The sequence below is a fragment of the Monopterus albus genome, unplaced genomic scaffold, assembly GCF_001952655.1.
Source record: "Monopterus albus unplaced genomic scaffold, M_albus_1.0 scaffold32.1, whole genome shotgun sequence".
NCBI classification, from domain to species: Eukaryota; Metazoa; Chordata; class Actinopteri; order Synbranchiformes; family Synbranchidae; genus Monopterus; species Monopterus albus.
This window is the reverse complement of record NW_018127912.1, coordinates 1,939,225-1,966,553: the sequence shown is the minus strand read 5'-3', so window position 1 is coordinate 1,966,553 and position 27,329 is coordinate 1,939,225. Positions and strand designations below refer to the sequence as shown.

General features: G+C 41.2%; 1 protein-coding gene across 7 annotated transcripts in view; it reads right to left on the bottom strand.

Moving 5' to 3' along the window:
• The window catches only part of adgrl3.1 (adhesion G protein-coupled receptor L3.1), a 124,836-nt gene that overhangs the window by 48,441 nt on the left and 49,066 nt on the right, over positions 1 to 27,329 (bottom strand). For all 7 annotated transcript variants that reach the window (XM_020597166.1, XM_020597160.1, XM_020597162.1 and 4 more), the window contains 4 exons: positions 26,330 to 26,439; positions 17,837 to 17,851; positions 15,939 to 16,727; positions 20 to 445 (listed from right to left, as the gene is read on the bottom strand). In XM_020597166.1, coding sequence (XP_020452822.1) covers positions 20 to 445; positions 15,939 to 16,727; positions 17,837 to 17,851; positions 26,330 to 26,439 — 1,340 coding nt within the window. The remainder of the gene's footprint in view (positions 1 to 19; positions 446 to 15,938; positions 16,728 to 17,836; positions 17,852 to 26,329; positions 26,440 to 27,329) is intronic.

The window sequence follows — 27,329 nt, the reverse complement described above, 5'->3', positions numbered from 1 at the left end:
GTCCATGCTGACTCCTTACCCAGTGTCCCTACAGGGCAGGGCTGCTTGGCTGTCTGGCCTTGCTGTGTCCGGGGCCATGATATGTCGGCCATCAGCCTTGGATTGCAGAAGTCTTGTGGAGGGAGGACAGGTGGCTGAGGAACTGCTGGAGGGAGCTGCACCGGCGGGGAACGTCCTCCACTTTTCTGATTGGTGTCAGGAATTTGATTAGTGTCAGATGAGGAGCCGCCAGCAGGAACCAGGATGGGCTGGCGAACTGTGGTTGTGGTTCGGTAACGCTGTCCGGGAGAGGTGGTGAGGAGAGGCCTTGGGGTGGTGTAGAAGGGAGGAGAACGAGTAGTAGTGGAGCGACTGGTAGATGTAGAGGAGGAACCTCCGCCACCCATTGCACCTCCTCCTCCTCCTCCTCCTCGGTTAGCAGGAATCATGGGAGGTGGGCGAAAGTCTAGAGACAGAAAAAAAAAGGTTTTAAAATTCACAAAACCACAGCTTCTTAAACTATGAGTCAGAATATTTTCAAGAGCTCTGGATCCAAGGACAAGAGTTCTGAACTTATTCCCAGCATGAAAAAAGAAGAACAACACAGTTAAAAGAAGCAAACCTTCTACATCAGCACCAAGTGATGTAAGCAGTGACCCACAAGCATGAATAATACTCTAGCAACAGACGCAAGCACATTTGGAGGCAGTCATTTATATAGCACTAAATAGGTTTGACAGGCAGTAGCTCATGTTTCTGATGACTTCCCAATGATTCATCCCTTGTCAGCATAGTCATACAGTATGTGTGGGTCTTTATCAGTTACTCCCAAGGTCAGAATATGTTTCCAAACAATTCAGCAACAATTATTACACGGCAACGTAAATGTGTTGACTAAAGTGATACAATAGCTACAGTCATGTATAAAGCAAGGCCAGCAACTGGTTTGTCCTGGAAGCTTGCACAAGGTTACTAGTATTTCCTATGAGGCTGGTACATCATAGTAATGCTTGCTGCCTAATCTGGCAGAAAAAAAAACAAAACATTTTTTCATTGTCTTGAATGATTCATAACACCATGACAACATGAGAGACAGGAAGGCCATTTACTCTAAAATCTTTGTCAATATTTTATTGTAAAAAGGCTCAGTTATTAACATTAACCCTGTTCAGGAGGCAGAATTAAAGAATGAATGGATCGTTTGCTGGGAAGTGAGAGGAACAAAGTAAGTGTTTGTGAGTTTCTTCCTGTGAAGATACTATACCAGCGTGTCTCTCTCTGTTTACGGACCTCTTGTTGCATTCAGCTGCACATGGCACAGATCGATACTGCAGGAGCAAAAGCTGAGTAGATGGAAATAATTATTCACAGACTTCCTTCACTTTCCCTTTGAATTATTGAATTGGTCTCAATATTTGTAAGTCATTACAGTATATGCATAGTATTATTGCATTATGTGGAATATATCTTATAAAGCCACAACATTAAACTATTTAGAAACATTCTTTAACAAAACAGGGAATCACTTTATCGTAACATTTTAACATTTGACCAGCTGAATAAATATGCTAGTTATGCTTAAGAACATTTTTCAAAATGTGTAATTACAACAGACAAACCCACAACCTGTGTATCAGTATGGATAGCTCCAAACTTTATTTTTCAGATTTATAAGCCTTATTCTTATATATATAGGTCCGTACATAGACATTTCCAGGAGACTTACTCTAACCTTAACTGAAGTCAACACTTGTGTCAGGTTTGCTCGGCCGCTCTGGCCTCCCTCACCTTTCCTACTGTCTCTTGCCCATTTACACTAATCACGTTCACCTGTTCCTCACTCCCTTATCACCAGCTGCACTTGATTAGGTTGCTCACTATATTACCCGGTTTCACTCCTCAGTCACTTGCCAGTTCGTTCTTGTCTCTAGGCCATTTTTTCTCTGTGCTGTCTCGTTTTTTTTGTATATTATTATTATTCCCTAGCCAGCTACTGTTTTGTGTTCCCCCCATGGACTGTTCCTCCGGACCGTGGCTCCACTCTCCCCTCCCAGGCAGGTCAATGCTCAGTCGCCTATCTGTTCTACTATTGTCATCATCTCTCTGTCTCCGCCTTCAGTAGCCACCATCACCACCGACCAGCCCAGGAGTGACCCAGCCTACGCAGCTCGGCCCATCTCCATCTCCTCACCTCCTACTGTTGGTCAACACCCGGTTACTACTCATCGACAGGACTACGCACTATTTCCCTCTGTGCATTTTGTTATTTCTCCTCATCATTGTACATAATAAATCACTGCTTGCATTGAAGTCGGCTACCTGGGTTCGCCTCTTTCTCGTTCGCTCACTGACAGGTGCGAACAGCACATAACAACTTGTTCTAACTTTACACTGCAGCCTTTTATTAAAATTCGTTGATTTATGTAATGGGGACCGGCCTTTGGTCCCGGTGAAGCTAGTGTGCTCCCAGTTTTTGGTTTCCACAAATTTAGGAAAACGAGGCCCCACCCACACACACACACACACACACACTAAATATATTTTGCTTGCAGGCATTTACACTTGATAACAACAGTATTTTCAATTCCTCTTCCTATTAAAAACCCATATAATGTGTATTTCCTGAAGGACGCATTAAGGAAAGCATACAAACTGAGAGAAAAACAGACTCTGACTCAAACAGACAGCAAATCTCCCAGATGACAAAACTACCCATGTATGAATTCTCACTATTTCTGCCACTTTTACAACAGAAATATGCATCTTATATTCTCAGTTTCTGTGCTAGCTATTGGTGGAAAATATGTATATTTCTTATTTATATGTATATGGTTTTAAAAATGTAATTAAATCTTTAAAAAACCTAAAGCCAAGAGTAAATTACTAGAAAACTTTACCCCCCAAAGCAGATTTCCTCTCCATCTCCACACTGACCATCAACCTTGAATCAGATTTCTTCATTTCTGAAGTGAGTGTGCAATATATCAATATCACGCTGCATGATTTCTGGGTAATGAAGTCCTTCAAGCTCAAAAATTCAGCTCTTGCTTGCTGCCACTTGGCATAGTAAAAATGCAATACTGCCATGTGCAGCTTCAAGTCATGATGCTGTAATGTTAAAATTCTCCATGAGGCTGCGTCTACAGACCTGGATGAACTCACTGACACTGTGACATCATACATCAGCTTTTGTGAGGATGTGTGTGGCCACCAAGACCTTCTGCACACAAAAACCAAAAAGCCCCGGTTAAAAAAAAAAAAAAAAAAAAAAACCCAAGCAGCTTCATCACGCCAAAGAGGAGGCCTACAGAGGTAGGGACAGGATCCTGTACAGGCAGGCCAGGAACATACTGACAAGGGAGATCAGAGTAGCAAAGAGGAGCTACTCTGAAAAGCTGTCAGTGGATCACCAGCTTTCTGACAGCAGGTGAGGCTGGAGAAAACCACATCCACCACCCAGGGTATCAGTACAGGTGCCCTCCAGGGATGTGTGTTCTTCCCGCTCTTGTTCTCCTTCTACACAAATGACTGCGCCTCAGGGGACCCCTCTGTTATGCATTCAGTTCGCAGATGTTCACAGATGACACAACGGTCATTGGTCTCATTCGAAACGGCAGGCGGGAGGTTGAACAGCTGGTCCTGTGGTGAGGTCGCAACAACCTGGAGTTGAACACAGTCAAAAGAGTGGAGATGAGAGTGGACTTTAGGAAGAGCCCCCCCCGCCCCCACCCCCCTCACCATACTTAGCAGCACTGTATCAACAGTAGAGTCCTTCAAGCTCCTGGGCTCCACTGTCTCTCAGGACCTGACGTGGTCATCCAACATCAGCACCATCACCAAGAAGACACAGCAGAGGACAGCTCAGGAAGTTCAGCCTGCCCCAGGAGCTGCTGATACAGTTCTACAGAGGAATCATAGGGTCTGTTCTCTGCTCATCCATCACTGTCTCGTTTGGCTCAGCAACCAAACAGGACAAGAACAGACTCCAGCGAACAGTGAGGACTACAGAAAGAATCATGGGTGCCAGCCTGCCCTCCATGGAGGACCAGTACCCCTCATAGGTCAAAAGAAGGGCAGAGAAGATTTCAGCAGACCCCACACATCCTAGTCAAATTTATTAAACTCCCCCCCTCTGAATGGCACTACAGGTCACTGTATGCCAAAACAACCAGACACATGGACAGTTTCTTTCTTTCCATGACACTGATGAACACTTAATCCATGACTGTATAACAGAATGACAACCCTCAGTGCAATACCTTGTAAATATACTTTTCTATATAAATATATCTGGAAAACTGCATCTAAATTGTGTGAATATATATTTCGACATTTATAAATACTTTATTTTTGTTATTTCCTAATGCACATTCCTTTTTGTTTGCACATTTTTCGTTCTCTCAGCCTTATCTTGTTTACTTGTCTACTCGTTGCCTTATAGAAAAGCACTGTACAAACACAATGAGAGCCACTGTACTGGAATCAAATCCTTGTGTCCAACACACCTGGCCAATAAAGCTGATTCTGATTCTGATTTTCAGTGCCTTTCAATGGCAAGCACAGGCACCTGTGTTTCTCTCTCTAAAGAGCAGGTGCACCTTTGGCCATATGTTGCATTACATGCTTGTTACTGGCATTGAATGGTTACATTGTTGTCTTTAATGGGGCTGTAGGTTTTACTGGTATATATCCAGTACAGACTGACATAAGTAATTGGTTTTTGGTGTACTGTATATAGACTGTCTACTCTTCAGATATAAGCAAAGCCATCAGCATGTGTTTAATCTAGATGATCTAGATTTCTGAGGTCCAGTTTGTGGTATGATGTGCACAACATTAGCCTCTTCTTACTGCGGCATTTTGGTAGATGTTGTCATTTCCTGATGTTTGTTTGCTCTCTTTGTGGTAAAAGGAAGGTGTGAGTGTGTAGAATAATGTGTGAGTGTGTGGATGTGTGGGTGGTAGGAAAGTGTGTACTTATATTATGAATTGAAGTTGTCCCTTTCTGTGGATTTAAAATAATTAAAGACACTGCACTTCTCTCTTCCTCTCTCCATCTGTCTGTCTTCCTCTCTTGCTTTCTCTGTCTGTCTGTATGAGTGACAGCCAGGTAACACCCCGCTCCTCCTGTACGTTCTGTTCTCTTCCTCCACAACTCAATGGAGTGTTTGCACACCTAAACTGTGCTGCTCCCCCTTCCTGAATCACTGCCGCACTGCCTCATGCATTCTCCACGGAACATTGCCATCAATCATGCGTGGCAGCAGTGGCCTAGGGACTTGCTGTCAATCTGCGTGTGTCTGCCTGTGTGTACTTATGAAACAGAGAGTGAGCGTGTGTGGGTGTGTATGTGTTTGCCTATCTGCACTCAAATAGGAAGCTCCATTAGGGGGCTCTGCCACAACAACAGGAGAGTAATGGTGTGTGTGTGTGTTTGTGTGTCTTGGGTTGATGTCTGCTGTCATTTCAGTACAGGGCAGTAAACACAGGGGCTGGCAACTTGAGGTGAGGGAACACAAAAGCCTGTGAGCATCATATGCAATGGGCCACAGCACTTCACTACCCATGCATCTCTATCTCAGTACTGTTATGGTTTAGTCCCCCTCACCAGGAGGGTGAGGGAGAACTGGGGTTGGACTCAAGATGGCTGACCCAGGTGCTAGTACAAAAAAGGTGGTTTAATGGAATAACAGGGTCCATAATACATACAAGGGAAGGGCAGTGATGACTAAGGAGACCAGGACGGTAAACACACAAACTAACGACAGGAACTAGAATAGCAGGAGGATGAGAACGGACAGGTGAACAAAAAGAACCAACGTAAACAATGCAATCCACAGCACAGAGACTGTCAGCGTAGCATCTTACACACGTCTAAAAATATACGGGTCAAACACAACATTTGTAACTTACATAGGGTAAGTATTGTCCATTACATGGCGCAATGCTCCGGTGACGAGGGGGCGTCTGCCAGAGGTATAAATAAGGAAGCCAACAAATCACCGGAATACGCCTCAGGTGTGCGCACCGACCCACGAGTCACTAATTACCTGATGCGACACAGCTGAGGCGTTGATCCCGCAAAAAGGGAGAGCAGGAGAGGGAAAAAAGAAAGAGAGGCAGGTTGCGCCGAGCGGACCTGACAAATACCTTCTTCTGCTGTTCTCTTGACATTTTCTACCTGATTTGATTGCTCACTCCTAACTTTTTTTTTCACCTGTTCTCATGCTTTTTATATCAACCTATTTTTATTTCTAGATCTCAACATACTCTCTTTAATATGCACTCACTTGTGTCTTTATTTTGCCCAAATTTTCTTGCTCTTTGCTGTATTTAGATGAAAAAAAAGACTTGTAATATGATGAATTCATCCCTGGCATCACTCAGGATGCTGTAGGGAACTACAAGAACATGACATAACAGCTTCATGAAACATTTATAGAGAAAAAGACTGGAGGTTGTACTCATGGGGACTGACATATCTCCCTGCATTTAAGCTTAAGAGGTCTTGACAAAATGCGCAATGACATCTTCATGATGTCAGCTAACTGACATCAGCTAACTGTGGTGCTCTTTGCCGAGACCAATGCCACCAGAACTAGCATGTGACACTAGGAAAAAACACAAATTCGGTCCGAACTGTTCATTTATGGACTTTACACTATACCATGCATATGTCCTGCACATGCTTGTGTGTGTCACAGCTTCACAAGACAGAAAAATCAGTAATCATTGCACTCCGTTGTGAACCGGCACTGCAAAAATGTTATATTCTCTTTGCACTCTTGCTGCACTATCTACTTACCCTGAAAACAAGCTCCTACTGCAGCCTAGCACTGCACAATACTGTATACTGAATTCATTATTTTTAGTCTATATTAATAAGAATGTAACCATCTTCAAACATTTTGATATGACATAAATCCTACTGAAATCAGAATTAGAAACTTCAATACATTTGTGTTTTGAAAGTCGTACTGTAAACACATGCAATATGCACTAGACAATACTCCTCAAATGTATCAAACAAGATCCTCTAACTTTTTTCAGCTTGTAATTACAATTTTTATGATATTAATTAATTTTGAAAATATTTTTGAAAAGCAATAATACAAAAATATCACTATAACACAATAACACTAATAGCTGATAAGCCCTAATTTTGATCAGTTCTACTTGTCTAACTCCATCCACTATAGAAGGAAAGTTATTAAGTTACTTATTAAGTTTTGTTATCTGCAGGTTCCAAAGCTAATAGTGGGCTTTCAATCTCAGTGTTTTTGCTAATGACATGTTCTTAAAGTTTCCAGAAAAATGGAAATTTGAAGATTCCATAACAAATGGCAAACTCTGTTTGCTGAGGAAGATTCTGAGATTGGTGAGAATCATGGTTTTGCTTTGGTGACTACGTTGTTCTATTTGATTTTATTTTATTGTGTTTGTTTTCCTGACCTGTAGCGAGCCCCGGGGAAGGAGAGACAATGGCAGGCTGGCAGTAAGCTTGCTCCTGGTGTTGTCTGCCTGTCATTACACTGAAGAGGCCATATAGATGCTGTCAGTCAGCCTGGGATGCTAGGACATAATCATCTGACATGCAGACTGATGCTATGGGCTTTACTTTCCAGTCAGCGCAATTTCTGTGTCGCCTCCTTCTCCTCATTCTGCAGCTTTCCTCAGGCACACATCTACTTTTTGTTGCACATTAGTGTGTTTGGTATTTTCCTGCTATGAATGAATGCAATTATGCTAGGGTGAGAGAAGAGGTGCAGTTAAGACTGTGTGTATGCTAATTAGACAGCGGCGTGTGATTTTGGTACTCGTTTTGACCCGAAATAGTGAAAATGATAACACCTGCTCAGACCACCTCTTACTGCTGTCGCAGGTGCATTTGCAATTTTCCTGACAAGCGCATAGGCTGGGATGCATGAGATCAGGTACCCAAATGTATTTTATTGGACACACCACCTTAAAATAAACCCTTCAATTCACAACTGATCTGCCGGAATTCACCCTAAATCATTTATTGCATATCACGAAGAATAAACAATAAGTAAACTAGTCCTCAGTATATGGCTATATTTATGAATATGGTCAGACAGTGTTGACGCACGTCAGGATGCACCATTTGTAGCCTACGTACAGGATGCAGCCAGAGGTGATCTGCAGTCAGTGTTTGGGAATCCAAATCATGCATGTTAAAAATTACACATAATAACACATGAAAGCAGCTCATGAGCCAAGATAAATAACAAACACCCTGCAGACATCACCATTAATCCTGTTACGCAGCAAGTAAAGTCAGTCTGACCACACTGTGGCTGCTGTCCCTGTTAAGTTACAGTTTTTTCAAACCAACAAGTTTCACACATAACTGTGTTTATATCGCAAGTATACAGCTGTGTCTGGTTTTGCATTTTATCACGGTTTGATCAGCTTTGAAAGCAGCTGTAGGTGGAGATAAGGTGGGTGACAAATCCACTGGCTGTGCACTTGCAAACCATAATCAGTTTCACCATAAACACAGTGAATACAATATGATTTTATTATATTATTTTAAAAACAGTCAAACCTTTATAAGGATACATACAAGACCCCAGTAGATTTTGCACACCGGATGCAGTTACATATGAGTAAATTACACTATATAATTGCTGCTGGTTGCAGGACTAGAGACTTACACACACAAATGGTGGTCAGTGATATTAGCAGACTATTGAGGGAATATTTATGTGCAGTACGTCTACATAAATAGTTTTGTCACTGTGAATTTAGGAATGAAGTACATGTCATGGCATCAGTGACATCAGTCAGTCAGGTTTCCATACTGCTCTTTAAAGGGGATGAGAGGAATTGGTTTGATTGGACATAACTAAAGCCCCGGCTCCACCTGCTCATGATGTATTCCTCTCTATAATAATGAACCCTAATGTGTTCGGTTACACATGACTGTGCACTAAAGTGCGCTGTGTCTGTGGTCATCAAAATTGCAAAACACCACTGCACACGTCCATATTCACCTTGCACCTGGAGTTTGGATGTGAGTTTAGAATTGCACCCTCTTGCAGGAAAATAGACGCCCTATGTGTGTGTGTATGACTGTAGTAGTGTTTTCTCTGTGTGGGCAAGACTGCCTGTTTCTCCCTCTGCTGCTGAGGATGATCTTATTGACTTCTCACTCTGTAAACAGATGGGTCGTAAATCCACAATACAAAAGGTAGGGAGGAGAGAGTAGAGGGAAAACGAATTTCCTCTGGCAAGTTTCCCACATCATCAGAAAAGCGGCAGACGGACCACGAGCAGACAAAACAGAAGCAAAGAAAAGAGGAATTTGAATTATAACAGGTCACAGAGATGAGAAGAAGTGTGATACACTTCTTTAATATGCAAGGTGATTAGTACTTTATTGCAGCTTCCTTAAAAGTTCATGCCTCCTTGTCACAAACACACTCACACACCCCCACACATGCGCACCATCCTGAGCAAAATGATTTTCTGACCGGAGGGCACAAAGCTTTCGAGGCTGGATAGTAGCACAGACATTGAATAGGGCTGCACACTGAGATAAAACTCTGCCCCTATGGCTGAAGAGCTCACATACAAATATACAGTATACAAACATACTCACTTGTACAGACACATACGTTTTTGCTTCGTGGTGCACCTAGCGATGCACACACATACACACACATATGCTTGAACAGAAATTTACTTTCCACTCACTTATGTGCTATGCAATACAAACACACACTAGCACTCATAGGCACGCAGAGCTTGTGGCGAGCCTGCTGATAAGACAGAATGGAGCACTTCAAAGCAGTGATACTTGGAGATAGAAAACAACCTCAACTAAAAGAGCCTCCCTCAAAATGGCTGCCAGGCACCACAGCGTTCCACAGCTAGTGTTTCACAGAGAGACCCATCACCACTCAGCCCTGCTGGCTTCCCGGTTGCATAATCATGTCATCCCTCTACTGAGGTCGGAGGCACCTGCAGCAAGTTTGCCAATTACATGCTTCTTTCCTAATCTGGGGAAGTTCCCTTGTTCAAAGCAAAAACTAATGGGACAGACCCATTATTTATTTATTTATTTATTTTATTTTTTTTCTGTTAAATAATGAAAGGAGTCATAAGCACATTCCTTTAAAGTCAAGACTGTGGCTTCTGCTTATCCAGACAAGCATCCATTTTAGGTTTGTGAGGACAAGATGCACGGATACATAAAATAAAAGCAGTAGGCTCTATCAAGTGACCCTGTGGCTGCTCAGTATTGTAATTTATAACAATAATAATTTATCACCTTGCCTTATCATTTAAAGAATAAAATGCTATCTACTTTGCTGCCCTCCTGCAAATGTGATATATTTTCAAAAATGAAATCTGATTCCAAGACAGCTATGGTGACGTGCTGTCCCCACTTCACTGTTCTGTATTTACTTTCTGCATGGCTGTGGGTTTCCCTTCCACCCTGTTGTCCTGGCTAGGCCTGCTTAATTTGGCATCTGCTATTTGGCAGAAGAGAAGTAGTGCGGAGGCCAAATGCACGCAGAGAGCCTGGCTGGGGCAATCCAATCGATAAGGACACACTGCAGACAAGGCACAGGTGCACCTGACTCTGTGGAGCAGATTTCAGTCTCTGCTGAGACAGCTGTGTCGTAATCTGTTCAGGAAAGAGGGAGACAGGTAGAGATGGAGAGGAGAGCGGAGCAGGCAATAGATGGAGAGATGAAGGAAAGGAAGGAGAGAAGTGAGAGCCAGAATGTAGAGTACGGTGCGAATGACTGTGTATTCATGTTGCCTTATATATTAGTGTTTACAGTATTCTAGCATTAGTCTGAAAATTGCTATTCCATGTACTTTGTTTTTATGATTTTTTATTTTTTTGTATTTTTTATAAGTGACAGCACAGTTTTGACCATTTTCTATTTAAAATGAAATTAAAAAAACACATAAGATGCTCTGATTCCAGGATTAATGGCAAGGAATTGCTTTCAACATTTATTTTTTTATATGCTATCCCAAAATTGGAAGAAGGTTTATGCTCTGTAAACAATCATTAAACATACTAAGTAAACCTGCCTTCATTTTGCCAGAGTTGAATCATCTCAAGTGGTTGGAACAGCTCGAGAATTTTGCACTCAGATAGTATGCACCCTCAAGCACAAACACAAACATAACTTGTTGTGTGGCCCTGTTCTGAGGGTTAGTGTAATCAGTGATCTGGTGAGAGAGGGTCTCCACTTAAGCCATTAACTGTAGTTATTCTCGCCACTTAATGTTGGAAACATTTCCTGCACTGCTTAACCTTGCCGCTTGATTGCAATCTGGTGCCAATGAGGAAGGGAGAGGAGAAGAGAAGAGGAAATACTGCAAATAAGTGGAGAGGGGGTAAAGACAATAGCTACTCCATGCTTGACTTCCTTGGGAAATGGAACTCTGCGATTCCAGCCATTAAGAGGTCAAAGGTGAACCTTTAAATTTTTGTAAACCGACAGAGTGGCAAGTAGGGTCATTCCTTTTGTAACTGTGTATTTAATAGAATAGAAAAGAATGCTTCATCTCTGATTAAGGCTGGGGATATCACTTATGGCACTTTAAATGTTTGATTTGAAGAATGTTTTTATTTTCTGTTACAAGGATTTCACACTTGAATTCTTCAGAAACACTTTTATACTCAAATGACTAAAACCTGTAAAAACACTGAAACAGTACTCTTGCACAAGATGGTTTGATAAAGATGAAGCAATTACTATAGAATGCTTTAACCAATTGTAGAAAGGTGTATTTCTGACTCCTGTTCAATAACACTGAACAAAGGGTTGCCCAGGGCTGCACAGGAAACTTTCATAATTATAATCTTTTTTATACCAAATTCAGTGTGCTGGTTCTATCCTGTAGAAAATGCAATCAGATTATCTCACTTCAAGTTAAGAACTTAAGTAGAGCATCGTTTTAAAGGGCTAAAGTGAGACAGCACTGGGAGGAGAACATATAGTGCATGTAAAACTTTGAGCTTGTGGAAATGTGCACCACAAAAGAACAAATGAATGAATAAAGGGAAGTGGTAAGAGATAACAGGAGTTAAACACTGATAGAAAAGCAGTGTGTGTAAGTTGGGATCTATTCAGTTTTAGCCCTGCCAGCCCCTCCCTTCTCGAAGATGCGGATAATATATGAATAATTTTGTGACTTTGTTGGAAAAACTTTCTAAAGTGTGCCAAGGCAGACTGGGTGTGATAAATTATTCAGATGCTTCATCGGAGCCATGCAGCTTGCATAGGGCAGGCCTCTATAATATGCATGTAAGAAGACATGATGAAACAACTCCGTAAAGAGTAGAGAATGAGAGCGTGTTTGGGGAGTGCGGGGTGGGAGAAAAGGGTGACGCAGAGCCAAGTGACTTCGTGTTTATACTAGGCATTTCGCACAATTGGCCTAAAAAAAAAAATCCATCTGAAGGCATTCAATGAAACAGCCTTGTGTGATGTGGGAACGGGATGGGGGCAGAAAAGGAGGGCAGATTAAGCGGGAGATAAGGACCACAGAGAGAAAAACAGTGAAAAAACACAGAGTTACATTGAAAGATATATGAGAAGGGGAAGGGGAAATATTGAGATTCCTGCCATTGTGACTGCTTGTGTGAGACAAAGGGGGAGAAAGAATAGGGATTTAACAGACAAAGAAGAAACACAAACAGACCTATGAAACAATAAATGTAGAGAGGCAGCTCACTTTCTTCTTAAGTACCAAGGGAAGAAGATTATGCGTTTCAAAAAGATCATTTTCTGCTGCATCCTGCATCAACAGTGTGATGGAATACACGGGAGTAAACTGTTATGCTATCTGTTAACCTAAGGTGAACTAAAACTTTGCTTGATTTATTTCCTCCCCCATGATGTTTAAATTCTTTAGGGCAAACCTCATTGTGAGACACTCTATAAGGCAAGGCTAGACAGTTATATTTTTCAGCACCCAGCTCAATTCAGTACAAAACAAGTCAAACTTCTCAAACATAGTAGTGTTTAATGTTGTCATATCATGGGTGCCAAGAGAACTTTGATCCACTATAGTAGCACAGAACTGGCAGAGTTATGGGTTATTAAGGCATATCTGATCAAGACATAAACTGTTCAACATTCATAAAGTACTGAGGTTTGATAACCAGTCTTACTGTGTATGAGCAAATAACAGCGATTCTATTAGTATGCGTGTGTCTGCAAACATCTGAGTGTGCTAAAATAAGTACATTCAAATTCAGATGTGTGCTAAAAATAAACTATGTAGTTTAAAGAGACAAAATGACTCTCAGTGACCTTTCCTAAACTGTCCAGTGAGCTGACTTTGTTACCCAGCAATTGTTTATCTTTGCACTCCAGTTACACCCCGTCCTCAGTGGCCTCAGTTACTCCATGCCCCATTTCCTGTCTCGTTTTATATCTTTAAGAAATCCACATGAGCTGAAACAAAAGCAAGGCAAGCATTAAACTACATTGGTAAAAACGTGGAAATCCTCAGAATGGCCCCTTTCCTTGTCCTGTTTCCTGTGCCAACTAAAGAAAAGACAAAAAAATACCCTACTAGAACTGAAACACAGCCAATCTGACTAGTCACCTTACAGACTATACTTACAGTAATAGATTAATCTTAGCAGAAAACACCTTTCTGAGATAAGAAGAAAAACTGGGTTTAGATACAACAATAAAATAAAAGCTCAATGAATCGACTTGTTGACTCATTTCTAGAAGAATGAGAAAATTATGCGGTTAAGGTAGTTCATTTATTCCTTGTCTTCACAGAGTGAGGGAGTAGCGTGGGAAGGAGAGTGAAGGAGTGAGATAGCATTGACTGTATGTATTTATCTGGTCAGTAGTCTGGCCTGTTGCTGTGCGCTGGAGGTCATTCTCCACATTGAATCCCCATTGATCTCCTCTTTAGAGCCTCCTGAGACACCCTGAGCTACATCATGAGAGTGACCACACACACCAGAAAACACTTCTGCACACTCTAGAAATGAGAAACATACATTCATACTGTAAGTAATTTAGCACACGAATATGCACCAGCATGCATGTACAAACACACTCATACTCATGCTTTTAAACATGGCTTTTCTTCAGACACACACACTGATCGGTAAAAACCAAGTTTAATGCTGCCTCTCTCTATAATTCCTTGTACTGCGCCTCCTAACTGTGTGTAAGAGCATGCATTAATTCAGACATCATTTAATAAGACATGCAGCCAGACTGCCTTGACCACTCCATAGAAAGGTGCTGAAAGGCAATTACATTGGGCAAATAGCCCTTCAGGCTCCAGGGCCCTAAGCCCTTCCAACCAGAGTTGTAAGAGATTCACTCTGGTTATTCCTAGCCCTTTCAGACCAGGTTGGTTAAGGCCCATGTGGTTGACAACCTACAACCGGGATTTGTGACCTTCCAATCCTGAGATGAACATTGATCAGACATTGTACAGATTGCATAAACACTCATATCTATATATGAATCATACAGAAGATCTGTATATGATGTTTGTAGCAAACTCACCCTTAATCTGCATTTGACCAGACTGAGTTCATATAGTTGCACAGTTGGGTGATTAGCACCTGTTTGGCACCATGGCTCCTTTCACCTTAAGTCTTATTTTAGGTTCTAAGTTGAGTAAGCTTCATGGGTATGACATAGGTAATGCTGTAGCGTGATGTGCATCTCTCCAGAAATGTAACTACATGTCATGGCGACGCAGACTGCAACACCTGTGATTGGTTGCATCGCATTTCCTCGTTTATGTCTCCAGTCGCCGGACAAGCACAGAAAATGTCTCCCCGTCCTGCCTCAGTTGGCTCAGTGGTAATACAAACCATCTTCTCTACTGCATTGCAGTAATTTCAGTAAAAGTAACTGATGATCAACATTTTAGTTTTAATTTCAAAATGTCCCGCTCAGTTTCAGTCGCCACTGTTAGTAAGTGGTGAAGAAACCCAACACAGTGGCACAGGGACCCCACTGCCAACTGATGTTTTTGGCGGTGTAAGTATAAATGTTCACAACAGCATTGGCCACTTATGTAGCCTACAGTGTAGGCTCTATGTAGAGTCAACACAGAACCATAAATGAAGCTTTACATGTGGCCATTAGATCTGTTAATATAACATGGTGAGCAGTGCAGTTTTATCCATAGTCCTTGTTGAAAACTGTTCCCATTGGATCAGTTGCTATTTTTTCTGTCATAAAAGCAGCTATAAAAACAAATGAGGGCGTGTTTGTACAGATCTACATTTGCATATTTCATTCAAGGTGAATGGTGACAACCTTTGACAGCAGTCTCATAGGAGTGGGTCAAACCCAGGTTGAAGCATCTTACTGTCATCATGTGCAGTATCGGTTTCTCCTCCCCCTCAGACACTCCTGGCTCCATTCACAAGGAATGCATTATGATCTCTTGGCGAGTGGTATAGTAAAAAGCAAAAGGCATTTACAGTTTGTAAGGCTCAGCATACAGTAACATCATTAGAGTTATTCTTCTTAAAAGAGAAACATGTCCACAAATAGCCACTCTGCTGACATGTGCAGTTTCAGTGGCACTGGTATATTCAGGACCAGCTCTCCCAGTACTCTCAAGTTGTTGTTTTTTTAAAGTTCTGATAACATACTTATAGCATGGGTGGGTGGGTGAAGTGGTGGAGGAACAGTCATAGCTGAGAACCAAGTGAGCACAGATGGTGCTTTTCCTTTTTATGCTATTTAGCAGAATTAATTATTGGAATAAGATTAGTGGCTGTAAGTATCCCTTGTGTCATAACACAAAAATATCTATCATTAAAATGAAAAGCATTATAAAACACTAAGGTATTTCAGGTGAATATTGTTTTAAATCACATCACAGCCTGGCCAATAAATTGACAGGAAAAGTATTTAAACACACTACAAATGGCAGGAAGAAGAGAAGGAAGAGATGGGACCTACCATTGTTGCCAAAGTCCAGCGAGTACTTGACCACATGGTAGTTATTCCACACATACAGCAGGTTGTCTCTCGGGTTGTAATCCACTGCAGCGATGTACTGGTAGGAATTGGGAAACGGTAGGTTCACTGTCATCTCCTTACTCTTATCAGTATTGTACATGTAATCGATTTTGTTCCCCGTCCCTTCATTATCGTCATCTTCATAGACAGTTCTGACTACGTACAGGACTCCGCAGATCATGAAAGCATTTGAGGCAGAGCGTTTGTCGTAGCTGGTGTCCCAGGAGCCTTCGATGCGCAGGGTGTAGGGGTTCAGCTGGCTCACCACAATGCGTCCGTTGTTCTGCTCTGTGGCGTAGATCACCCAGAGTCCATTCTCGTCCACTGCTAGGTCAATGTCCGACTTGCCTCCCCAACGGTACGGTGAGGTGTCATGGTAGTTGGCATTGGCGATAATGGCCTCACCGCTCTTGATGCGTGTGCGTAGGTCAAACTTTACAATGTTGCGTGTGCGCTCTTTGTTGAAGAACAGTGCACCATCATAGACTACGAAGCCAGTCCCATCCACACGATGTGGGAGTTTGTAGGTGGTGGTGGGACGGCCTGCGATGAAGTCCTCCTTTGACGAGTACTCTGTCAGCGTGTCTGTGCGGTATGGTGTCCAGGGCATGTAGTAGATCTTGTCTGAGGCTTGAAGCGGGTCTTTGCACCATGCACCAGACTGGTGGTCTGACTCAAAGAGATGTTCGCTTTGGTACACTCCTCGCAGAATGCCAGGGCACAGGAATACTGAGGGAATGACAAAATGGCCACATTATAAAAGGATTTTATGCAGTTTCTGTAAAATGTCAGCTATTCCCTCTAGATTTTCTGACAGCACCTTTGAAATGTTTGCCTCTTTTCATAAATGTTACATTGTGTTTTAACTTAACCTTAACCACCAGTGAGTGATGATGACATGATAGGCTTACTGTGTTGTGATTTGGATGTTGTATAGTTACTGTCATACTTAAGCAGAGTAACAGCATGCCTTCTGTTTAACATATAATACCCTGCTCTCACAGCTAAGAAAAAGAGAAAATGGCACATTTTGTTCCACTTCCTCCTTCTCTCTATTCCCATCCCCACCCCCTCCCTCTCCCTCCGCAGCTCCTCATTAGTCTCATAGCTCTTTCTTCCTTTCTCTCACTTTCTATTTCTGTCAGGAACAACCAACTGTAGACCCAAACATCTTTTATCGTCTGCTGTTTCTGCAATTGTTACAATAATTCATTTCCCACTCTGAGCTGGGTATTCCCATCTTGGAATACTTGGGGTCATGTTTTACGAGTGATGTGGGAGAAGTAGAATAAATTCTAGGAAGCCAGTGTGACAAGAGTCATAGAGACCTCTGTAGTTTAACTGGAATGTCACATACGTGACACAAACAGGCCAGATGTGTGTTGTGGTTTTGCCATTCTTCTCATAAATATCATGCAATATCCCAGGGAAAAGACTAGGAAGACTGATTGAATAACTTTTAGTTATTGAAAGCACTGGCACGATTTTCATGTCATGGGGAAGCATTTGAAATATTAAATGTCAGTGTAATTCTCTGTTCATTGGCTCATCATAAAAATGTGCTTGACGCACGGAGAGTCTGTTAAGTGACATTCTACATGAGACCATGGAATAATATGGGCCTAGAGTGTGTCTAATGAGAACCAGTGTTTCTAAATTGCCTCTATATGCTGAGATCAAGCTGTCTTAATATAGCAGCAGTGACTTTGAAAGAGATGTCATTCTGCCATGAGGTACAAAATGCTTCAAGCGCTTCAGCATCAAAAAGTGACGCCCAACCCTGGATTCTGAACATGTGTGCATGTGTGAATGTGGGCGTGGTTGTTTCACAGACTTACCTTTTTGTTCTACTTCTGCATGAGCCATAGGTGAAAAAAGAGAGACAGAGACAAGAGACAAAAATAGATTAATGATGCAATAATAAGAGAATCATGATAATACAATCTCTGATCTCCATAATCATTCTCATATTTCATCCTAACCTTGTGAGAGTGCCACTATGCTCTCTATGTGTGACAGGTAATAGAATTAAGTATCTGAAGAGACTGCACCGCAACATGGTAGCTATTTGACAGTAATGCATCTCACGTATGTCACACACCCACACACACACACACGCACGCACGCACACACACACATATGGGGGAACAGACACAAACGTGCCATGCAGAGAGAGGGAGAGGGACGCTGAGAGCAAACACACGAGACCATGACACAACAAAGAAAAACACACACATATTAATAGTAACCATGTTGGTCCTATTCCTAGCGCAGGACAAAACAATACAAAATGACCTGAGATAATGAGTTCTTTAATGTATGCTAATTGCAACAGAGCAATGAAAACCAGAAAATTGATTTGATTGCTGGGATTGCATTTCAGTGGACCGGCCAAAACTGTCACATTAAAATGCTTTCTAATGCACAGTGGGTGAGCTAATGCTTTGTGTGACTCTCTGTATGAGCGTGCAAGCATCTGTGTGTGGAGGTGGAAGCATACTGAATGCATCAGTTCAACCACAACATTGCTTCCCTATCTATTATATCCAAAGCATTATCCTCAGAACTTCGACAGAAGGTTGTTCATGTGACCCTGCGATGAAATGTACACACTTGCCCGGAGTCCCTTAAACATATGAATTCCATTCCAACTTGCTCCCTGGGGCACTGAGTGGAATGTGAACATGGCAGAAACCTAATCCTGCAGGCAGTGCCCTTGTGTCTTTCAAGACCATTAGAGACCTGCTGAATGGAACTGGTCCCCTGAGAAAAGAAATGAGGAGAGGAGAGGAAGGAAAGAAGAGGGGAGAGGCAGAGTCCTCAAAGGAAAAAAGACCTCTGGATGGCATGTTTATTTAGTATATAGCACAAATGTATGACATAATGCACCGTTCATATGTAAATCCTTTAACACATTAAAACAAAACTCATTACCAACCACAAGATGTACACAAACACATGTGACACACAGATGTCTACACACACACACAAGCAACCATTAAATCCTAGGCTCATGAAAAATGCATGGTAACTGGTGCAGCTTAGCACCACTCCCGATAAATAAGCAATCTCTGGAAGGCGATCGTGTTAAACTGAAACGCATATGTGCATTTGTGTGTGTATGCGCTGTTACGAATTAAGATATAAAATGGTCCATCACAAGGAAGCAGTTCCCTTGTGAGAAGAGAGAGTAGATAGTGTCTCCACAGTATGCAAAGGGGTGTGTGTGTGTGTGTGTGTGTGCCAAAGCAACAGATATCGATGTACCAAACACACACACACACACACATATAAAACAATACAATGAGACACACTGTGGTTGAGAGGACAGGGATTAATGACAACAAACAACAAGGACTTCCCATCACCTGAAGCTCTCATTCAACCTCCCAGAGACAATGGAAAAGCATGCAGAGTTCAAGGTTGCCAGCAACTAATAGATTTCAAATGAAAAAGCGTGGCAGCAACAAGTATACCAAATGGCACACAAAATGTCAAACAAATGTCATTCAATTTGTATTGCTGCTCGCTGTTTCAGTAGATTAACAGATGCCTCTGTTGGTGAACTCAGTGTAAGGATTTTACCTCCGGCAAGGCAGAGGTAGTGTTTTTGCCAGTGTTCGTTGGTTTGCTGATTCACAGAGTAACTCAAAATTCATGAAAGGATTTTGATGAAATTTATTGGAGAGGTAGGGTATGGCCCATGGAACAATCCAATAGATACCGGTGGTGATCCAGATCATCACCAGGAACCAAGATGTTTTAAAGGATTCTTCATTAATCCTGCATCGGGCTCATAAACTCCAACCTGCAGTTCTTGCTGCCACCAGCTCTCGTAAACCCTACTATACTGTTTATGAATCCACAAGAAGTATAGGACAGTTGTGCACTGTCTGGTCATATTCACAGGTAAATAATTATCTTTATTTGTTCACAACATAACCCAAAATGTTATGGATGGATTAATGATAACATGGCCCAAGGAACCTTGTCCCTTGTCTTCAAAATTTACTGAGCTTGATCTTGAATAACTTCCAAACTAATTCTGATTTTAATGTGATTCCAGATGCTAGCTGTAGGTTTTCATGGTCAAGGAATCACATTATGTGGGTCAAACTATCATGGTTTTTAGGTGGCATGGCATGATGGGGAGACAGACTTGCCTTGGCAGAGGTTTGCACTGTGCTGTCTGGTTTTTCTCAATTTTGAATCTCCATGACAACGGTAACAAGTTAAGGTTTTCCGCACATCATGGTCATTCATCTTTCAATGCACTGGACTTAACGGAGTGAATATAGGTTGGTGGGACATTTGTTGAAACTCCAAGGTTTTGTCAAGGTTAGCACAAGCATGCAAGCTGATGCAAGAGATGAAAAGTCTTTGTGCTAATTCAGGCACTGAGAGTGGCTCTATGAAGGAGGGAAGAAAAAGACTATGACAGCTTGCTGGAAAATGTCCTTGTTTCCACAAAAACATCAACAAGAAAATGTCTTCTCTCAGTCTTTTTCTCAGTGTTACACATAATTGAATTCTGCAGGGGTGCAGCATGTTCTTATCTATGCCATATCTTTGACTGATCATTTGCAGAACAATTTTGACTGCACCATTGAATAGTTAGCTCTACAGCTACAGAAGAAGAAATTATTGAGCTCATTTATTCCTAACAAAGTTAATAGAAAACAATAGCACTAACAGCAACGCTCTGTTGTGAGAATGCGTGCCCTGTCCTGCCTCATTCATTAAAATATTTCCATTCTAGATTCATTCATTAAAAACCATCTAAATATATTTTAATTCCTGTAATCCTACACCTGCGCCTGACATTACAAACAGCTCTGACACTGTACCTTCAATGCCTTCTCTGTCTTTCTCTGTCTCTCTCAATCCCGTTCTATTTCTCTCTCTCTCACACACACACACACACAGGAGCAATGTTAACCCGACTGTGCTGCTGTGTAAAGATAATTAGCATTTTTATTGAAAAAGTATGCTTTATTAAGGAGGAATTCATCTAAGAGGAAAATGTGTGTGCTCAGGAGCGTGTGTGTGCATGTTTCTGCAGACAACGAGTGGTGACAGCAGCCGTACCACTATTATCTCTGATCTCCAATCAGCTCAGCCGGTTAAAGCCCCAAGGTCATTTATGGACATGGATGTTTTCATTGGTCTCTCTCTGTTATTCTCTTCTGTCTTCCTTTTCCTTTCACCCTCACCTGCCATTCTCTTTTGTCATTTCATGTTTTTCCTTGCTCATGCTCTCTGTTACATCCTTCGTATTTCTGCCGTTTCCCCCAATTCAAACCTCTTCCACCTCTCACACAGACTCTTTTATCAGTTAATTCATTCTTTCTGCTTTTCGTCTGCTGGCCTCGCCTAACCTATTTCTCTCTATCTCTGTTTCAGCCGTCGCTCTCGCTCCCTCGCTCCCTGACACAGTCGCTCTTCTTAGTCGCTTTGGTTCCTTTCCTTCTGCCCTTACTCTCTCTAGGAAACACAAAAACACCTGCATATGTCTACACACAAGTGTACACACATATACTAATACTGTGCATGCACAATGCACAGTCAAACAGACACACACACACCTAGGGATGGAATTCTCACTGTGAGCAATTCTTCCCACAACAACATGTACAAACATGGTCACATACAGACAACTCTTTTCATGTCATCATGATGAAGTTATTCCAAAGGTCCAATCTGACAGAAGTCTCTAATTGGACAGACAAGTGATTTTTATCTTTTAATTAGCCTTCCTACTGAGCCAAGCTCTATTGTCTAAAATAGACTGCATGGGTATTGCATAACATATCAGTGGCTTTACTGATTAATGCGCTAAATGTGGTAGTAGGCTAATTATACTTCATAGCGGTAGTTGGAGAGTCTACTGCATGAAAATGAGGTAATGGGTAGACATAATCCCAAGTGTTCCTGCCTCTTTTAAATAGATGAACATGAATGAAACAATATATATCATCATATTCATTTCTGTAGCATATTTGTTGAGATTAAATGTATCCATGTGCGAAAGATGCCTTAAAGAAACACTGTGCTAAAGTATGGATATTTATAGTCTGCATGCAGTGCTATGAGCGAGTATACACAGGTGGCTAATTACTGCCAAAGCTAGCTGGCTAGCTTGGCTCACGACTGCCACACACACACAACCCACAGAGAGCCAGAGAGGGAAAGGAAGAGAGCACTTGATTTTAGCGTTGGAAAACAGCCAAAAACCTGCGGTGCAGGGGGGGACAGATGAAGAGTTGTGAACGTAGCACAAGCCAGAAAAACCTCAAGAAGAGAAGGAGGGGAGGTGGAGGGGCAAAATTTCCCTGAAAACTGAACCGTACATAATTTAATTACCTGTTTTACAACCCACATTGAGACTTGTTTACAGTATCTGCATAGTGGGAATCATATCATTTCTACTTGAATATCAGTGGTCAGGAAAAGCATATTTAAACTAAGCAGCGCCGTCTCTTTTCTTTATGTGTGGTCAGTTTGTGATTAGGGCTCAGGTGTTTACAGCCAACAACCAGCACTTCCAGTGTGCTTAATGTCAAGGGAGACTTAGTCGAGTTATGGATGTTGCTTGATGTTACAGTCCTTTGAGTGCACTAAAGCCTGCCCTGCCTTCAGATGTAAATATGATGATTTATTAAAGTTGCAGCTTGCGAGAGTTTCACAAATTTCACAAATTTTATCGATCTGGCTTGATTCATGGCAACATTTTGGAGCAATTTCCCAAGTTAATGCCTTACAAAATGCATCTTTTACAACAACACAGCTGACAGAAATGATTTCTTATGTCGCACATGCCAGCTTGATCATAAACGGCTGGTTCTCTGGCCTGAAAATCAGTGAACAGGAGTATTTTGGACTACGGGTCAAACATTATTACACCTTTCAAAGAAAATTTCATAACTATATGAAGAATGTGATATAAGGGTTCTGTACAGGGTCAAATCTTGAGGTATTCTCAGAAAAAAACAATGTAAAGTGTGGTATCCAATAACTTGTTTCATTTTCATACAAGATGTTTTTCTCTGCAACATTTCTCATGGCTAAACACACCCACAGAAGCCAGGGTGTGTATCACAGTGCTACCTGATCCAGCCTGAACACTCAGTCAGTACACGGAAACTGCTAATGTACTGTTAAAGGCTCTCTCTCCCTCTCTCTATCCCTACAATACTCTCTTCTTCTCTGTTTTTCTCCAGTGCTCCTTCTCTCGTTTTATGTCCCCTCCCTGTTAGCTGAGCTCTCTAATGACTTTGGTTTCAGATGCTGTCTATTTTTGCAGGGGAAACGTTATCCTGACAGACCCATTGTTTATCAGATCAGCACACAACTCATCTCCGTTTGTACACAGTTGTTCCTAAGCTACTGTTTGTTCTTTACGGTGATGAAATTAGAAAATAAGCGGAGGGCATGGAATTATGTCAAAGATAAAAACAGAACATGCAGACAAGTTTCAAATGAATGGATGAGAGAAGAGTGAAAACACCCACCGGCACACACTCTGTTTTGATGCCTGCATGTGTGTGGTGTGTGAGCATGTGTGCACGTGCTCGGTGGGGCATTAAGCAGGTATCAGGTTGTGTTTCCATCTGCTCCAGAGAGGGCTCTGATAGTTCTATTATTTAATCTGCTGGTCATTTTAGACGCCAGGCAAGAGCCGTTTAGCCAGACATAATTGAATGCTTCAGTGTGGGAGATCACCTTGGCTGTCTGTAAGGACCAATTGTGCCAAGGCTGCACACTCAGACAATGTTAGACAAAAGACTCAAAATACCTGTCAGGGATTTATGCAGCACTTACGTATTAGCTCCAATCAGTCAACTCAGATAAAGGTCATATTTGACATGTTTGTGACTATAGGAAGACGAAGTTGGGTGGAAAAAGTGGAATATATGGTATCGCTTTATTTTACAGGTCTGTACATTCTAGTTTATTTCAAAATAATTTTCTACGAAGTTTCCTGGTAGGAACCATATAATTTGGCATTAATTACAGGTACAGTTAAAGAGGGATTAGTTGGTACTCTAGCACAGACTTGGGGCTTTCTTCAGAGGACATAATATGAACTACACATGCGAAAAGTAACATTTGTCTATAAACAATTATCCAGTTCAGCATAAATAAGGAATACCATTTCAAATAAGTAATAAAAAAGTACATATTAACTTGGGATTAAATTGAGTAAATTCTTTCATGAAAACTCATCTGGGAGTCAATAATAAACACAACTCAGTGGTCTAACTAATAAAAAAATCTTAGTTTATTTATCTCTGTGCTTCTTTGCAGGAAACCTTCAAGGCAAGTTACTTATTAGAAAACAGCTGACCTCTAAAATAAAGTGCTACAGAATATTCGAACTCAAAGGTTTCTCCAATATACATAAAAGATTTTCTGTCAATAGCTCAAAACAAGGTCTCAGATAGCCTGCATTTTGGCAAAAGTAACATTTACAAAGAAGCTGAAATTGACATTTTTCTTGTAAATAACTCCTAACTACACGTGAAGTGCAACTCTGTATGTCTTCCTGTCAGCAACAGCGAACAAAATATATCAGTAAATAAAACATAAAGCAGTGTACACTACAAAAATGATCACTATCAGTTCACAACACCCACACGACTTCTTAAATCTATTTTGGTGTGAGCTTACAAAGGAGACCATGTGTCAAGGTCATGTAATATGTAGTTCTATCAAGTATTTAACTCAGTGTTATATTTATAAGAAAAACAAAAACAAATGCATTTTCCTATGAAAGTTATGCTTGGGGTCTGCCACGAAATAAAGTGCAGCAGGTCTGCTGTTGAGTTGAGAAAGTTGTCCTTTCAACATTGTGCATTTCTACTCATTTCACTACTTGTACTTTTTACACACAGTAATATATCTTCTCTCATTACTTTTTAAATGCACTCTTATTTTGACATATAACATTATTTGTTGTTTTCATTTCATGGTTTCAGTATTCATCTGCTTGGCTGTCTTCAGTATGGTTTCCTGCCCCATTGTGGCAAAAATCAAATATAACTGCCGTGAGAACAAAGTAATTTTTAATGCCCCTAGTGACATAAAAGTAACTATTGAGAGGTAGCATTGGAGAAATCACTGGAGATTTAGCTGTTTCATAAAACAGACACAGCAGCTGCATTTTAGCTTTGCTTTTGGACAAACGCTCTAAGCTAGAATGTAGTGTGAAATAAACATCAAGGACAAATAGATGTCTTTGATCCACTAAGTCTCCACCCTGAGCTCTTATGTGTTTATTATGTAGCGAACTATAACCTAGATTTTGGTGAAAACAACACTGGAAAATAAAAATAAAAACAGTTGTTGAGATACAACCCCAAATCAGAAGTTGGGACAGTATGTGAAATCAAAATTAAAACTAAAAATAGTGATTATGCAAATCATCTGTGTCCTGTATTACATTGAAAACAATACAGCAGCACATTATTTGATGTGATACCTCATCAACTATACTCTTTGTTCAGAATAAACACTCATGTCAATTCTGATGCTTGTAACACATTCCAAAAAAACATTGGGACAGTTGCATTTCAAGGTAAAACAATGAAATGACTATTTGAAACAGGTGATGTCAACAGGTGACTGCATCATGATTTGGTACAACAGTGGCATCCAGGAAAGACCGAGCCGTTTAGGAGCAAAGATGGGCTGATGATCACCAGTTTGCCAACATATGCTTGAGAAAATTATTGAAATGTTTAAAAACAATGTTCCTCAAAGAAAGATAGGAAGGGATTTGGATATGTCACCCCTCTATGGTGCATAACATCATTGAAAGATTCAAGGAATCTGGAGAAATTTCAGTTCATATAGAGCAAGGGCGTAAGCCTAAACTGGATGACAGCACTGCATCAAGAATTGTCACTCTTCTATAAGCGATATAACAACATGGGCTCAGGGACACTTTGGCACACCTGTGTCAGGCACTACAATGCATAGTTACATCCATAAATGCTGCTTAAAACTGTACTGTGCCAAAAGGAAGCACTATGTCAACAGTGTCCAGTCGACTGATCTGGACTCAGAGGCACCTGGGATGGACCATCACACAGTGGAAACATGTACTGTGGTCAGGCGAATCACTATTTCAGGTCTTTTTTGTAAGAAATGGACTGAATGTTCACCTGCTGCCTAATATACCCCTCACACTGACAGGTGCCATTGTAACGAGATAATCACTGTTATTTACTTCACCTGTTAGTGGTCATAAAGTTATGGCAGGTCGGTGCTGGTTGTTAGAGATAAGAGATCAAAAAATTTAAACAAAACAAAAAAAAAAGAGCACTTACTGTAAGGCACACACTCATATTGGACTTCCAGGTATTTGTATGTGCCAGGGCAGGGGTCAGGAAAGACGTCAGGCCCAGCCACTACTGCACACTGGGTACGGTTGTTGCATCTACATGGGGACAATGAAGAGGCAGATATGTTAGCTGAACACATCCAGATGCAAAGTTATATACTCACAAACAGCCAGTGAAAGATATATATATATGTATGTTTTAGAAGTCCAGTACAGACTTTGACACACATGATGCAATAGAGAGTGAGATGTATTACTGTATATCTACTTATATAAATCACTACATCTACACTGACACTCAAGAGTCATCTGTGTTTAAGGACCCTTTCAATTCACAAGAGAGCAGACATTATGTCCTTAGTGGTATACGTGGAATGAACATCACACTAATGGAATCATTGTACAGCTGTACACAAGGTGATCCATGATGGCTGCTGAAGAGCTGTTGTGCAAGATGTGTGTGTGTCTCTGTGTGTGTAATAGCAAGAACTATAACCTATGCCTTTGAAAGTATTTTGTCCCGGACTGCAGATAATTAATTCTAATTGTCAGGGGGACTCTCTCCTCTGACACACAAAAAGTAAGTATTTCTCAATCTTATTAACACGGCTTATAAGGCAGCACTATATATAATGCACCTGCAAGAGTTTGTGTTTGTTTACACGTTATGTGTGTGTCTACAAAAATGCACATGACTGCTTTTTAATTAAACATATCAAGGCTGCTCCTCACAACCAAAAATGATTTGATGTGGGATGATTCAAGCCCATATATTATCATGAGAGCTACATGTAATGACATAAAATGCTACCCCCACATTGAAGTGCCACTTTATCTCAGTGGTGGTTCCTGGTTTAAATAAATTATCAAAATAACAAGAATCAAGAATGTGTTATGTGCAAGAACAGGGACAAGGGACATATGAGGAGGAAAAGGCCTATTTTAAGAAGACTGATGAGCCATTTCTCCTCTCCTCTGAATATTTC